This window comes from Somniosus microcephalus, chromosome 4, assembly GCF_052327205.1.
Source record: "Somniosus microcephalus isolate GS21.2 chromosome 4, FLI_Smic_1.0, whole genome shotgun sequence".
Lineage (NCBI taxonomy): Eukaryota > Metazoa > Chordata > Chondrichthyes > Squaliformes > Somniosidae > Somniosus > Somniosus microcephalus.
Genome location: NC_140990.1, coordinates 273,251,809 through 273,269,079, shown reverse-complemented (window position 1 = coordinate 273,269,079; position 17,271 = coordinate 273,251,809). Strand labels below are relative to the sequence as shown.

Sequence of the window (17,271 nt, the reverse complement as noted above, 5' to 3'; positions counted from 1 at the left end):
GTCAGTTTTTATGTTCCCTGCAAGTTTACGCTCATTCTATTTTCCCCTTCTTAATTAATCCCTTTGTCGAATCCTAAATTGCTCCCAATCCTCAGGTTTACTGCTTTTTCTGGCCAATTTATTTGTCCTCTCCTTGGATCTTATGCTATCCCTAATTTCCATTGTTAGCCACGGTTGATTGACCTTTTTTGTGTTATTGTTATGCCAAACTGTGATGAACAAATTCTGTAGTTCATCCATGCGGTCTTTGAATGTTTGCCATTGCCTATCCACCATCAGCCCTTTGAGTGACATTCCCCAATCAATCCTACCCAATTTGCCTTCCTAATTGTTTGCTGTACCTGCATGCCAACTTTCTGTGTTTCCTGTACGAGGACACCTAAATCTCTCTGAACACCAACATTTAATAGTTTCTCACCATTTAAAAAATATTCTGTTTTTCTATTCTTCCTACCAAAGTGAGTAACCTCACATTTCCCCAAATTATACTGCATTTGCCACCTTATTGCCCACTTACTTAACCTGTCTATATATCTCTTTGCAGGCTCTGTGTCCTCCTCAAGCTTACTTTCCCACCTAGCTTTGTATCATCAGCAAACTTGGATACATTGCACTCCGTTCCTTCTTCTAAGTCATTAATATTGATTATAAATAGCTGAGGCCTAAGCACTGATCCTATGCTTTTCTAAGTGCCCTGTTACCACTTCCTTAATGGATTCCAGCTTAACTGGCCTGTAGTTCCGTTTTCTCTCTTCCTCCTTTCTTGAATAGCGGGGTTACATTTGCTACCTTCCAATCCGCTGGGACTGTTCTAGAATCTAGGGAATTTTGGCAGATCACAACCAATGCATTCAATATCTCTTCAGGCACCTCTTAAAATCATAGGATGTAGGCCATCAGGTCCAGGAAATTTATCGGCTATTAGTCCCATTAGTTTCTCAAGTACTTTTTCTCCACTGATATTAATTACTTTTAAGTTCCTCACTCTTATTAACCCCTTGGTTCCCTGCGATTTTTGGTATAATAAATGTATCCTCTGGGCTCCACAAAGAAAATACAACAAAGGAGGACAAAGGGATTAATTAAGAGGGGGAAAATAGAGTATGAGAGTAAGCTTGCAGGGAACATAAAAACTGACTGTAAAAGCTTTTATAGATATGTGAAGAGAAAAAGATTGGTGAAGTCAAGCGTAGGTCCCTTGCAGTCAGAATCAGGGGAATTTATAATGGGGAACAAAGAAATGGCAGACCAATTAAATACATACTTTGGTTCTGTCTTCAAAAGGAGGACACAAAGAACCTCCCAAAGATGTCGGGGAACATAGGGTCTAATGACAGGGAGGAACTGATAGAAATCGGTATTTGTAGGGAAATGGTGTTAAGGAAATTGACGGGATTGAGGGCTGATAAATCCCCAGGACCTGATAATCTACATCCTAGGGTACTTAAGGAAGTGGCCCTAGAAGTAGTAGATGCATTGCGGTCATCTTCCAATATTCGATAGACTCTGGAACAGTACCCATGGATTGGCGGGTAGCTAATGTTACCCCACTGTTCAAAAAGGGTGGTAGAGAGAAAATGGGGAATTACAGACCGGTAAGCCTGACATTGGTAGTGGGGAAAATGCTAGAGTCTATTATAAAGGATGTAATAGCAGAACACTTGGAAAAAAGTGACCGGATCGGACAAAGTCACATGGATTTACAAAAGGTAAATCGTGCTTGACTAATCTACTGGAATTTTTTGAGGATGTAACTGGTAGAATAGATAAGGGAGAACCAGTGGATGTGGTGTATTTGGATTTTCAAAAGGCTTCCGATAAGGTCCCGCATAAGAGTTTAACGTGTAAAATTAAGGCACATGGGATTGGGGGCAAGGTATTGACTTGGATAGAGAACTGGTTGGCAGACAGAAAGCAAAGAGTTGGAATAAACGGCTCTTTTTCCGAGTGGCAGGCAGTGACTAGTGGGGTACCGCAGGGATCGGTCCTTGGACTCCAGCTATTCACAATATATATTAATGATCTGGCTGAGGGAACTAGATGTAATATCTCCAAGTTTGCAGACGACACAAAGCTGGGTGGGCGTGTGTGCTGTGAGGAGGATACCGAGAAACTCCAGTATGATTTGGACAGGTTGGGTGATTGGGCAGAAGCATGGCAGATGCAATATAATGTGGATAAATGCGAGGTTATCCACTTTGGTGTCAAAAACAGGAAGGCAGATTATTATCTGAATGGCAATAGATTGGGAGAAGGGGAAGTGCAACGAGACCTGGGTGTCCTTGTGCACCAGTCGCTGAAAGTAAGCATGCAGGTGCAGCAGGCAGTTAAGAAGGCAAATGGTATGTTGGCCTTCGTAGCGAGAGGGTTTAAGTACAGGAACAAGGATATCTTGCTGCAGTTGTACGGGGCCTTGGTGAGACCACATCTGGAGTATTGTGTGCAATTTTGGTCGCCATATCTGAGAAAGGATGTTCTTGCCATGGAGGGAGTGCAGCAAAGATTCACCAGGCTGATACCTGGGATGGCAGGAATGACGTATGAGGAAAGATTGGGTCGATTGGGCTTGTACTCGCTGGAGTTTAGAAGATTGAGAGTGGATCTCATTGAAACTTATAAAATTCTAACAGGACTGGACAGAATAGATGCTGGAAGGATGTTCCCGATGGTCGGGGAGTCCAGAACCAGGGGTCACAGTCTAAGGATAAGGGGTAAGCCATTTAGGACAGAGATGAGGAGGAATTTCTTCACCCAGAGAGTGGTGAACCTGTGGAATTCTCTACCATAGAAGGCAGTAGAGGCCAATTCATTAAATATATTCAAGAAGGAGTTGGATATATTTCTTAAGGCTAGGGGGATCAAGGGATATGGAGAGGAGGCAGGAACGGGGTACTGAATTTGGACAAGCAGCCATGATCTCATTGAATGGCGGAGCAGGCTCGAGGGGCCGAATGGCCTACTCCTGCTGCTATCTTCTGTTTCTATGTTTAACCATTAACATTTGTTATACAGTGGTTATCAAGGTTTTCTCTGTAGAAATTGGATGCTTTGCTGATGTTGCCACTTTAAAATAAATGCCATAATATAAGTGGCTTGGAATAGCTACAGAAAAAATGCAGAGCTCTGCATTAACAAAGCTGTTTGGTAGCTTGTGCTCAGCAGAATTAAAAGTACCTGATATTTTTGTTCCATATTGCATCTCAATAAGAAAGAAACCACCCAATAGCTTTGCTATTTGGTATTAAATGAAAGTGATTTGAAAAATGCAAGTTGTAAAATTGACTGCTGGAGTCTTGAGACCAGCACTGAAAATAGCCTCATGGTTTGGTAGAAACAAGCATTTAGATTTTATGCTTTAACTCCATCAGTTGACATTTGGGATTTGGCTTTGGCTTTGGGCCAATCAAATGTCATTGAAGGCAGATGTGCGGATGACCTTGATTGGTTTGGCTCTCAAAATGAAGTTCAAGCTGTCAGAAACCAGGTGGTGGGGAAACTTGTTTGATAGCAGAGAAATATGAAATTCCTATTCCCATACAAGAGTTAACAATTATTTTGCTTTTGGGGTGGAGGGGGAATTATCGCACTCAAGGTGAAGGATTTCAGTGCTGAGGAAAGGGATGTGTTTCTATTTTGATTACCCAGTTTCAGCATCAAGCAATCTTGCATCAAACACACGACAAGCAAGAACAGAATAAAACACTTCTATTCTGCATCAGCAATCTGCCTTAACACTAGCATCACAACCATGGTCTAATCATACCAATGAGATTTCTTTCATTTCCCACTCAAGTCCTGTAGCCTTTTCTTAATGAGCCAGATTGTGAGTATTCTATGCTGTGGACTCATGGTTATGAAGAGCTAGGCTAGGCTTAGACTATGAAATTAATTTTATAACGGGAACCTGGCATCCAGAGAAGAAAGGACGTTTGCACCCCATCAGTCTGGTCTATATTGAAACACTCTTTGCCAGAAGTGAGAGAATAGTCAGCTGCAAGCCCACTGACTCACACAGCTACCTCGACTACACTTCCTCCCACCCCACCTTCTGTAAGGCCTCTATTCCATTCTCCCAGTTTCTCCGTCTCCGCCGCATCTCCTCTGATGATGCCACCTTCCATACCAGTGCTTCCGACATGTCTTCCTTTTTCCTCAACCGAGGATTCCCCTCTACTGTGGTTGACACGGCCCTCGACCGTGTTCGTTCTATCTCCCGCACTTCTGCCCTCCCCCTTGCCCCTCCCTCCTGGAACCACGATAGAGTTCCCCTTGTCCTCACCTTTCACCCCACCAGCCTCCACATTCAACGGATTGTTTTCCGCCACCTTCAGCGTGATCCCACCACCAAATGCATCTTCCCCTCACCTACTCTTTCAGCATTCTGTAGGGACCGCTCCCTCTGCGACACCCTAGTCCACTCCTCTACCACCCCCAGCACCCCTTCCCCTTTGCCCGGCACCTTCCCATGCAAGTACAGGAGATGCAACACATGCCCTTATACCTCCCCCCTTCCCACTATCCAGGGCCCCAAACACCCCTTCCAGGTGAAACAGCGATTTACTTGTACTTGCAATCTAGTATACTGTATTCGCTGCTCACGATGTGGTTTCCTCTACACTGGGGAGACCAAATGCAGATTGGGTGACCACTTTGTGGAACACCTCCGTTCAGCCCGTAAGGGGGACCCCGAGCTTCCGGTCGCCTGTCACTTTAATTCACCGCTCCATTCCCACTCAGACCTCACTGTCCTCGGCCTCTTACATTGTTCCACGGAAGCTCAGCATAAGCTTGAGGAACAGCACCTCATCTTTCGATTAGGCACTCTACAGCCCTCTGGACTCGACATAGAGTTCAACAATTTCAGATCATAACCTCAGCCCCTATCTTTTTTTTATTCACACTTTTTGTTTGGCCTTTTTTTCTTCCCTCCCACATGGCAGCTGTCCCTCATTCTGCCAGCGCAATTCACACTTCATCTAGAGCCATCCTTTGTTCCTTAACCTGTCCTATTACCACCTCCTCTTGCCCTGATTATCTCTTAATGTCTCTCAATGTTTCTTAATCTCCTGCTTTCTATCCTATCACTGACCTTCCCTTTTGTTCTTTCATCCCCTCCCCCTTTTCCCAGCCCCTAAACTTGCTTTCCATTTCCTGCTTTTTTCCAGTTATGACGAAAGGTCTTCGACCTGAAATGTTAACTCTGTTTCTCTCTCCATGGATGCTGCCTGGCCTGCTGAATGTTTCCAGCATTTTCTGTTATTTCAGTATTTTGCTATTAGAATAGTATCCACTATCACCAAATCTTAAATGTACTTTTATTTTGAACTCTTGAACCATGTTAAGATCTCAAAAGAAATACAACTCTGAATGGCTATGCCATTTTCTACAGACTTGTGTTGTACTTTATTAGCATTGTAACATTTGCATTCATATAGCACCTTTATCACAGAAGGTTGTTTTCAAGACACTACACAAAGGAGAAAAATAATAGATGGCAAGTCTTTGTCAAAGGTTTGGTTGAAGAGATTGATTTTTAGGAAGCTTTTAAAGCTGGAGAGAGAAGTAGAAAGATGAAGGGTTTTAGGGAGGGTGTTCCAGAAAAAAACAGCTGACACAGCAGTCGTCTCTGTCATTGGTAATGGAGTGGAGGGTGGAGTGGTTACACACAGTTAGTCAGAGGATCAGAGAGCACTGCAACGGACATGAGATTAAAGAAGGTTGCAGAGATGGGTTTGGCGGAGGCCATGGAGGGATTTGAAGATGAGGACTCTGATTTTAAATTTGATCCACTAGGGACAGATCAATGAAGTTGGGGGTGATATGCAAGCAGGATTTACTATGGAATTTCATGTAGCCATCAGAATTTTGGACAAGTTGGAGTTTGTGGGGGGTAAAATAGAGGCTGACAATTAGGGCATAGGATGAATTGAGTCAAGAGGTGACCTAACTGTGGATTAGTGTTTCAACACTGGTGGGGATGCGTGGGGGTGGGGGGGGGGGGGCGGGGAGAGAGAAAGAGTCAGGCAAAATTGTCAAGGTATGCAGTTTGGATGATTAATAGGATATCTGGTTAAAATTTAGCTCTGGATTGAACATAGTGCCAATGCTTTGCACAATCTGTTTCAGCTTGAGCAAGTAGTCAGAGGAAATTGAGTTGGTCAGAGCAGAGTCTTTGGTAGAAGCTGAATCAGAAGTTTCTGTTTCTGATATTTAATTGGTCAACACTGAGATGGTCTTAACATTTAAGGAAGCCGTGAAGAGGTACAGCTGGTACTGTCACCATATATATGAAAGCTCACAGAGCCTATGGATGATGCCAGAAGCAGCATGTAAATGAAGAGGGAACTGAGGATATATTGTTTCTATTAAGGCTAAAGGGATCAAGGGATATGGGGAGAAAGCAGGGACAGGGTACTGAGTTTGGGTGATCAGCCATGATCTCATTGAATGGCGGAGCAGGCTCGAATGGCCTACTCCTGCTCCTATCTTCTATGTTTCTATATATTCTCATGGAACACGGGTGGTGACTGGGGGTGGGAGGAAAAGCCATTTTTGGAGATGCAGTGGCTGCATTGAAGCAAGGGCAGTCCCAGGAAGCTGAATGAGAGAGTTGATGGAGAATGGCTTGATTTACTGTGTTAAAGCACCAAGGAGAAGTCAAGGAAGACCATAAGGCATAACTTGCTGCAGTCACGGAAAATAACACTGACTCTGATCAGGATGGTCTCGCTGTAAGAGAGGCAAAAAATGGAAAGGAGAAATTCATAAAGGGAGGCGAGTGGAGATGGGCATAGAGTTGAGAAGTGATGACATGTTCAAGAACCTTGGAGAGGTTAGACTGGTCAAGGGTTGGTGTTTTGAGGAGGGAGTGATAATGATGGTTTGGAAAGGAAATGCAGTATCTGAGTGAAGTTATTCTTTCACTTCCTGCCTCTCCTTCACTCCACCTGCCTCTCCTTCACTCCACCTTTGTGTCAGAGCCTTCAGCTACTTTGGTCCTACTCTTGGCACTTGCTCCCCAAAAACACCTTTGCCTTTCTACCTCCCTTCCCACTTTAACAAGCATTCTCAAACCATATCTCTTTAGCCAAGCTTTCAGTCACTTCACAAACTCTCCTGCAATGGCTTGGCCACTCCATTTTTTCTGCAAAGCATCTTTGAATTTTTTTTCTACATTAAAGGAACTACTTAATTACAAATTATTAACAATGTTGGCAAGCATAGAGGCTAGGAAGGCAAATTGAGCAGTCAAGAGTTGGGTGGGGAGAACATCAAGGTACGTTTAATGGATGAGACCTACTATTACTTCAGCAAAGTGCACTACTGTTCCAATTATATGCCTCTCCCTTCTAAATATATTGTGCATGTACTTGCAGTGTAGCTTTCTGGTTATTGGCTTATTTCATATCTGATGTTGTTAAAGATCTTTGAGGCATTTTTCTCAAAACTCATCACATAAAAGGAATAAGCCTAGTAATACCTTTTCCCCATAAATAAAGCCAAGTTTCAGTTAAACAATAGTGTGCAAACAACTTGATGTGTGTATATATAGATTTTATTTTCCTCCTTTTCGCCCCATGTAGGATGTTTTTACTGCGGGATAGTCAAAGTAATCTGAAAAGCTTTGTTTTGTCACTGTGCCATTGTCAGAAAACGAGACATTTTCAGATTGTTCCGGTAAGTAGATGGAAATAAAAATTCAACAGTAATTATTTATACTTGAGGTTATGGGCATGTGCTTGATAATGCATGATTGCAACATGACAAAATTGTCATTTTTAAAGTGCTATTTTGATTAATGGGAGGACTTTGGAAGAAAATAAAACTTCCTTCTCTTTAGCTGTCACAGATTAAGTTAATTCTGCAAATTGCACCTTGCAGCAATCAATATGTTATGTCCCAAGGATTTCGGTAGTTGCCAGAGGTTGTAATGGATGCAGCTTTGAAGAGATGGGTGCTAACTTCTAAGGAACTTGTGGTAGTGTTGGTCATGCATTACACTGAATGGCAATAGGGTGATGGAACACCACATTCAGCTAATATGAAAACAAGAGTTTCCATATCTGGAAGTAGACAAAGTATAACTAATACTTGCACTAATACAAAAGCTTTGCATTCTTGATAGTTGTCAAGTGCAGTGTGGGATCAATTTGCTTAAGTTTATTGGAAGGAAAATAAGATGTTACATAGTAATATAGACAAGTGCAGGACCAAAAAAAGACACTGGAATTCACATGACCAGTGTCAAATTTAATAACTTTCCAAATACCCACTCTCTCAACTATCTCCAATTCTCTCTTAATTAATATCTCACATGCGCCTTCTCTCTAGATTCTTCCATCACTCCTCATATAGATCAAGGGCTAAAAATTCAGTTGGGCGCCAAGCTCGCCTGGGCGCCGGAATTACCGCTGCGAGCGGAGCCACTTGCGCCATCCCGATATTCAGTTTCTGCGCCCCAAACGGAAGCGGGCCACTACTCGAGGCTCCCCGCGCCCCGCTTGGGGCGCTCACCCTGAATATCGGCGCGCTAAGGGCCGCAGCGCCACACGCTGCGGCACGGCACACTGCGGTACTGCAGGCCTTCCTCCCACTGTTAAGGGGGAGGTGCCTGCAACAGCGCGATCCCCGCTCGCGAGTGCCGGCAAATGAGCCTGGCACCAAGGAGAAGTGCCGGGCTCTCGGGGAAACAGCCGGCAATGCCGCGGGGGGGGGGGGGGGTTTAGGAGGCCGGGGACGGAGGTGCTGGCAGGCGGCCGCCGAAAAAGCAGCCGCCCCGCACCTCCACCTTAACTAGCGCCACTACCGCCACAGGTAGGCCCTGTGAACCGGTCGCGATTTGCGGCCGGCGTTAAAGAGGCGGGCGCAACCAAATATGGTCATCGGGCGGGAGCGGGGCGCTGCGCACACCGATGACGTCATCGGTGGCGGCGCAGCGCTACAGGCTAACGCCACCATTAGCGCCCCGCTAAATATCGCGGGAGGTGTGGCCAGTGGCGCTAAAGCCACTGAGTGCCCTCTTTGGGCGCAAACTGGTGGCGCAGCCCACTGAATTTCTAGGCCCAGATGTTTTAGGTACTGTCATGGCTCCAGTGCTGGTTATCCTTCTAGTACTGCAACCAAAATTGAAATGTGGCCATATCCTCAAATTTGTGCTCTAACCTTTAGCTGTGTATCCCAGGATCCAGTAAGTTTTACTTTACTGCACTGTGGTTTTCATTGGATTATCTACCGAAACCTTTATGTTCCGCTCCTGTGTTGCACTTGCAGCCAAGACTCATTTAGTTTATATTTGCTCTGTTTATTTCTCTTGTCTCATCCCATTACTTTGCATTTGTTCAGACTAAATGCCAATTGCCACTCATCATTCCCAACCTATCCGAATTGCTTTTACATTTGGTTTGCGTGTTCGCTATTGTTTGAACCCCCACCTCCAAATTGTGTCAGACCACTGTGTCTGTCCCAGCTCCAGATCATTTATATACACTGCCACAGCGATGGCCACAGCACTGACTGCTGTTTCATCCCACGTAACCCCTTGTCCTCTCAATACACTTCCATTCACAACAACCATTTGCTTTCCCTAGTTTAGTCAATTTTCAATCTACCTCAGAACCTTCTATCCTATTTCAGACTTGTGAACTAATAGCCTCTGTGGCACAGTGTTAAAAAGCCTTTCTGAATTCTAAATATATCACAACCACAATTTCCATTGTAAACTGGTTCATCATTTAATTGAATAACTCCAGTAAACTTGTCAGGCAACATCTACCTCCCATAAATCTGTGCTGACTCCTACCATACCTATCAAAAGTTTTATTATCCCCTCTTTCAGGATGCTTTCCCTAGGTTGTACCTAAGCCCCTTTTTAAAGATTGATGTTCTGTTCTTTCAATCTTTGGGCACTACTTCTTTCTAATAATTCCCTAAAGATAGTGGCAAGCACGTGACCAATTATGCTAGTTACTTGTTTAAATACCCATGTATGAAGTTCATCTGGTGTATGGTGCCTTGTCTTCCTTTCACTATTGGTGACCTCCCATATCTTAAATTTCTATTTCTTCTTCCACCACACCAAAAATTCAACTTTGATGGGGAGGTTCCCCATGGTCTGCTCCATGATTACTAAAAAGATTTAGTATAGGTCAATTGATACCATGTCACTTTTGGGGTCTTTCAATGACTGCACTGTTTCCACTTTACCTGCTAGCTGTGAATATTTTTTTTCAGAAATTTACTTCTTGTATTCATCTCAGTACACCATGATACCAGTAGCTTTGTAGTTCAAGAACAATTTCTTTGTTTCTTTTACCTTTTATTTCTCATTATTTCCATCATTAACCCACATCAGCTTTTTTCCTCTGTTGCACTACACTAGGTAAAAAGGGTATCTGTTTCTGTACTGTGTGTAGCATTTCTAAACTGGATCCACTTTTCTTTCCTGATTTCCCCCTGTTGCTGTGCTGTCCAGTCTTTTTTAGTTTCCCCCAAAATCTGCGTTTCTGGAGTTGAATATTTTTACTGTAGTCATTGGGGGTGAATTTCCACATGATTTCAGTTTTTATGCCAGTGGAAAAATATTTGCACCTGATCCTGGTCTGGAATCGTGTATACACAAGGGCTTCCTGCCTCCATCCTTCTCCCTTAGAGCATCACGAAAGTGGGAAGCGACACCAGGCTGCCCAGAAACCAGGTTCAATCGATAGTCAGCAATGGCTCCCTGCCAAAAACATGCTGCTGTGAGAGGAGAGCCTTCCGAGCCCCAGACCCTTTTGTAGACCATGAGCAGCAAACCAGCTCTCATGATACTGGCCCTCGTATTGCACCAAGGAGAAGCACTAGAATAGGTGAAAGAAAGGCAGAGCTTGGGGCCTAGACAGCTCATGACTTACATAGAAACATAGAAGATAGGAGCAGGAGTAGGCCATTCGGCCCCTCGAGCCTGTAGTCATTGGGGGTGAATTTCCACATGATTTCAGTTTTTATGCCAGTGGAAAAATATTTGCACCTGATCCTGGTCTGGAATCGTGTATACACAAGGGCTTCCTGCCTCCATCCTTCTCCCTTAGAGCATCACGAAAGTGGGAAGCGACACCAGGCTGATCATCCAAATTCAGTACCCTGTCCCTGCTTTCTCCCCATATCCCTTGATCCCTTCAGCCTTAAGAAATATATTTAACTCCTTCTTGAATATATTTAATGAATTGGCCTCTACTGCCTTCTGTGGTAGAGAATTCCACAGGTTCACCACTCTCTGGGTGAAGAAATTCCTCCTCATCTTTGTCCGAAATGGCTTACCCCTTATCCTTCGACTGTGACCCCTGGTTCTGGACTCCCTGACCATCGGGAACATCCGTCCTGCATCTAGTCTGTCTAGTCCTGTTAGAATTTTATAAGTTTCAATGAGATCCCCTCTCATTCTTCTAAACTCCAGTGAGTATAAGCCCAATCGACCCAATCTCTCCTCATACGTCATTCCTGCCATCCCAGGTATCAGCCTGGTGAATCTTCACTGCACTCCCTCCATGGCAAGAACATCCTTCCTCAGATAAGGCGACAAAACTGCACACAATACTCAAGATGTGGTCTCACCAAGGCCCTGTACAACTGCAGCAAGACACCCTTGTTCCTATACTCAAACCCTCTCGCTACGAAGGCCAACATACCATTTGCCTTCTTAACCACCTGCACGCTTACCTTCAGTGACTGATGCACAAGGACACCCAGGTCTCGTTGCACTTCCCCTTCTCCCAATCTATTGCCATTCAGATAATAATCTGCCTTCCTGTTTTTAACACCAAAGTGGATAACCTCGCATTTATCCATATTATATTGCATCTGCCACGCTTCTGCCCAATCACCCAACCTGTCCAAATCATACTTGTGGGATGAGGGGCGTAGCTGCTAAAATATTTCCCAGCTATGGAAATTGCTAATGAAACTTGCCATTTATATGTCAATGCGGGCATTTGGAACACACCAGGTTGATTGTGGAAGGGCCCAAAAGTGCGAGGGAACTCTGGGAAGGGGGAATGGAGGCAAGTTTAAGATGAAATATCCACACAAACCAGCTTCTGCTTGATTTTCCTTGCCCTGATTATGCACCAGAAATATGTCAAAAGCTGGAGAGAAAAAAACACAAGGTAGGTTCATAGAAAGCTTACGATGGCTATGGACAATAAATTACTGTATTTATTAAGTCAGTTGGAGGAAGGGCACGGGAAAGGTATTCCTTTGGGAATAGTAAAACCTACCATATTATTTTTTCACAAATGAGGAAATTCTGACCAAGAAGTAACTAAATGTTAATTTATAGCTGCCCTGTGTCATTGAACATTTTATGGAATAACTATTTGTCCCTTTTGTTTGATATGAACCAGTCTTAATTTTTTTTTAATTGCAAGTGATTGGAAGGATGCTTGTGTTAATGAAGCTGTGTAAGAGTTTGACTATCATGTTGCCCATTTTTATAATCTTTGAATAATTCATTATAACAAATACCTAACAGTGAACATGTCCTCTAGCATGGTTGTCTTCTGATACATATGCATGCATATCGTAGATTGATGCAGCACAGGAGGCTGTTCAGTCCGTTGTGCCTGTGCCGACTCTTTGTAAGAACTATCAATTTTTTCCCATTGTATTTATCCAATTCCCTTTTGAAAGTTATTATCGAATATGCTTCCACCACCCTTTCAGGTAATACATTCTAGATCATAACTCACTGGATAAATTCTTTTTTCCTTGTGTCACCTCTAGTTCTTTTGCCAATTACCTTAAATCTGTGTCCTCTGCTTAGTGATCCCTCTGCTACTGGAAACAGTTTCTCCTTATTTGCTCCATCAAAACCCTTCATGATTTTGAACACCTCCATCAAATCTCCCCTTAAACTGGGGTTGTTCTCCTTGGAGCAGAGAAGGTTCTCTCGTGTCTCGATGTTACTGAAGTCTTTCATCCCTGGTACCATTCTAGTACTCCTCTGCACCCTCTCGAAGGCCTTGACATCCTTCCTAAAGTGTGGCACCCAGAAATGGCCACAATACTCCAGCTGGGCCCTAACCAGTATTTTATAAAGATTTAGCATAATTTCTTTGCTTTTGTACACTGCCTCAATTTTATAAAGTCAAGGATCCTGTATGCCTTTTTCAGCAGCCTTCTCAACTTGTCCTGCCTCCCTCAAAGACCTTTGTATGTACACCCCCAGATCTGTGTTCCTGCATCCCCTTTAAAACTGTACCATTTAGTTTATATTGTCAAACCACTCTTGTATAGGCAACAAAGACCAGAGTTTCGGAAAATAACTGAACTTGAATACTGCTGAAAAAGGTTTAATGCTGAAATATATAAACGTATATTGTGCTCATGCGATTTACCTGCTATATGGATTGTAGCATTGAAATAACTCCTGTAGTTGTTAACCGTGCGAACAACTGATTGAAGCTGCCTGAAATCTCCATCAGTTGTTCGCACTGTGAGCAACTATGGGAGACAGCTGATTGAAGCTGCCCGAAGACCTGACTCTGCCTGAAATCAGCAGCGCTTTTAAATCGTAAGTTACTGAACTGAAAAATAGCCGTCGTGCTTAATAAGTTTTAAGCGGCGCCTTTGTAATTGACTCCTATGATATTGACACATGGTCAGCTCCATTTGCTTGATATAGGCGGCTGTCCGTGCTAAGTGTGGATGCTGGAAGTGGTGGGGACTGTATATAATTCTATAATAAGTGGTTTACATGCATTGTTTATGCAAAAAAAAAAGCCTTGTCCTTTTATCACTGGTAATTGTTTCATTGAAATAAAAGTCTGAAAATTTACAAAATAACAAGGTTGAGTAATTATACAGAAACTGTGTTGCATGCCTACAATCTCATTGGAACTGTTTCATAACTGCTATGTAATCAATGCAGCTAGAAGAAGATGGAGAACTTTATTATTCCCTGGATGAGGGTCACACCAAATTTACTGATCTTATCCAGCTTGTGGAGTTTTACCAACTCAACAAGGGAGTGCTGCCCTGCAAGCTGAAACACCACTGTGCTCGAGTTACACTTTAATCTTTGAAGCCATCAGCCCATCTGGAATTTGTGAATAATAAATGCAGTGTGGGCTCAGAACTAATACACCAGAACTGTGAAAACGTATTTGTGATAATGTACATTGTGCCTCAGACCAAGGAAGGACTGTCAGTGGAATCGGATGGTTAGATTGATGCTACTCAGTACCTGATTTTATCCAATTTGTACATGTGGAATCGGTGTTTCATTGTGCACTTCTCAATGGCAGAATTATCAAAACAAAATCAATAAGGCATTACTAAAAGCTACACTGCTCCAAGGGAGAGATCCACAAGAAAATGTTCTCTGCTCAACAAGTGATTTTTGTCATTAATGTAGTATTATAGTTCAGTGTGCTTCAAGACTCAGCATGCAATGTTTTGCCAAGAGATTGATTCTACAAATGATAAAAAAGAACACCAAAAGAGCCTGTTTTTGTAACATTTTAAGAAAAGACTACAAATGTGCAGATCCAGACAAATGCATTCTTTAATTTTTTTTAGAATCTGCCTGATATTGTGTGAAGGTACATGACTGCAATGTGTTAGAACATCCAGCATCACTTTGCACAATGCAGTTTAAATATCTAGCTTTCTTTAAAATATGTTGAATTCACTTAAAAAGTATTTCATTGTTTCCTCAAAAGTACTACAAATGATCACCTAAATTGAGTTTTGTGGTTCAATATTTTAATTGTTAGTACAGAGTACGTACATTAATATTAAATGTATTGTAGCAGTGAAACTGACATTTTTCACTGCTACCAAATCATTACTTGGTTATTCTGATATAAATCTAATATTCCAGTCTTTATGGTTGATTGTCAGAATAGGCTTTGCTATAAAAAATGATTTGGTCATATGTGCACCCATTTCCAATATAACTTATAAATCCAACCCATGAATGGTGTCTGATTGAGAACTGGCTTTAATAGCTTTTGAAATTAAAATGAAGCCAGTTTCTGACAGCCCTTGTCCCCATTTTTTATAATGGTGTTAAAGAAAGCTTGTTGTAATCCTAAATATTTTCATACATTAAATATTGTGTTCTGCCCAATTTCTTGCCATGCTGTTTAAAAATACTTGCATGCCACCAGAACATTGTAGTAATGAAATAATGTATTACCCACGAGTCAATTTGAATTCAAATCTTTCTGTAGAATGGCAAATTTGCAAATTGTGCAATTTATTTTTACAGCTAAAGTATTCATGTTTCTTGTAACAGATTTTTAACATCCTAATGTTAGGACTTTTTTATCTCTAACCTCAAGAAATGCAGACACCTTACAGTATTTCTACGTGCACCTATTACTATTTCCACAGAAGTCTTAACTCTCATGGTTGTTCCACTGAGAAAGTGATTTATGTGCTTGAAAAAAGAGACCTTTTTAATGTGAGTTTTCTGTTGTATAAACTTTTCAAAATGTTCTTCTATAGATCAGCCTGTGGGATTAATGATGAAAGAACCAGCTGCAGACTAGCCTATTTTCTGTTAAAATGAACTATGTTTCATTGCCCTTTTTCTACATGATGAATAAAGTTTTCTTCAATTATGTCTTTCTATCAATTTTATGATGTTGCTATCCAGAGGAGCATATGAAATTAATAATTAAATTTTTCACTAAGTGATTTAGCATTGTGGCTAATTATATAAATATTGATGAAAATTTCTTCACCTATTTTAAGTTTTTTTTATTGTTTGTGCAGCATATCATTTCCACCCTCATTCATGTCAGTGTTTGGAATTTATAAATTGACAGACAAAAGATCAAAAACATACTGGAATTTGGAGCAAGCTGAATGAACAGTAGTTGTATGCCTCGTGTGATTTCTTTTGGATACTGCTGAAGATTATATTTGCTAAACTAAAATAATGTATTTGATCATATTAAGTTGTGTTGCTAAAACTTCCTTTTCAGTTATTTTAGCAGCTTTGACCATTGTAAAATTAATCATTTTTGGAATTTTGCAATCAGGTAACAAAGATGTGAGCATTTACAATATCTTTTTTATTATTCTTTCTGATGGTAGGATGATGGAATATGAAAAGAATTACAGTTGTAATGGGACTGCAGCACACACACATTGAATGAGGAGCTCAATCATTGCTGAGTTTGTGAAGTTACCTTATTTAAATAATTAGAATACGCTCCGTGTTCGGTGGCTCCGACATGGAAACGTGAATGATGTGTTGGGAAGGCTGCTTGGAAAATTTAAATGGATGCAGCCACTGCAAAATAAGTGATCACAGAGGGAGGTAAAAGTTACTGGACCCTACGAGGGTGCATCAGTAGCACTCACCCCAACATCAGCCTGGAACAGTAGAGTGGCACCATGCCACTCCAAGGTTGGGAGAGATGCCCAGGAAGGGCTAAACGAAGAAATTAATTTTCTTCATCTTGTGCTCCCAATGGAGCTATTGGGGGGATTTTCTTAAGCCAATTGATCACTTCCAGAATCCATTACCTTTTGGCTGCGAATGTTTTAGGGCTTTATCTGGGGCCACAGTGGAACTAGAGCTGGCATGAGTTCTGCTGTCTCCTGCTGTGGGCATAGCCCAGAAACATTTCCCCAGACACATCCCTTTTAACAGGGGGAGGTAAATGAGCCACCCACTTTCCCTCCTTCCTGACCAGAATTTTGCAGCCTGGTCTTCACAGGGTGGAATGCTAGCAAAACTGGGTTATTTTTGTTTAGGAGAGGCTTGAAGTATTTCAGGCTTTACCATACACCTCCCTCCCCCCCACAATACAGATTTTCAAAAGAAGTAGCATGAGAAAACCAATGGAAGACAAACTCTATGTGGAGGCACAAAACTGATGGTTTCCACTCCAGGGTATTACAAGAAGTAGATGAGGAAGTTGCAGATGCTTTAGTCATGATCTTCCAAACTCTCTTCAGAAATTGTCCCCTAGGATTGGAAAATTGCCAATGCCACTCCATTATTTCAGAAAGGTGAGAAAGAGAAACCAGGAAATAACAGAACTTAGATTCTATTAACTTCCCCATAACAGACATTAAACTGTCATTCGGAACAGAGTGGCTGAGCAACAGGACAAATGAGAACTAATTTGAGTCCGTGTGAAATTCTAAAGGGCAAGTCATGTCTGTCTAACGTAGTTGATTTTTTTGCTGAGGTCATTAATTAATGTAGATAAGGGAGTATCTATGAATGTGATTTTATATGGACTTCCAGAAGGTGTTTGATAAGGCTCCACC

At 42.1% G+C, this 17,271-nt stretch overlaps 1 protein-coding gene across 3 annotated transcripts in view; it reads left to right on the top strand.

The window, feature by feature from the left end:
• grb14 (growth factor receptor-bound protein 14) overlaps window positions 1-15,605 on the top strand; it is a 293,218-nt gene extending 277,613 nt beyond the window's left edge. For all 3 annotated transcript variants that reach the window (XM_085986430.1, XM_085986432.1, XM_085986433.1), the window contains 2 exons: window positions 7,584-7,677; window positions 13,907-15,605. In XM_085986430.1, the coding sequence (XP_085842556.1) occupies window positions 7,584-7,677; window positions 13,907-14,053 (241 nt within the window). In that variant the 3' untranslated portion in view covers window positions 14,054-15,605. The remainder of the gene's footprint in view (window positions 1-7,583; window positions 7,678-13,906) is intronic.
• The last annotated feature ends 1,666 nt before the right edge of the window (window positions 15,606-17,271 follow it).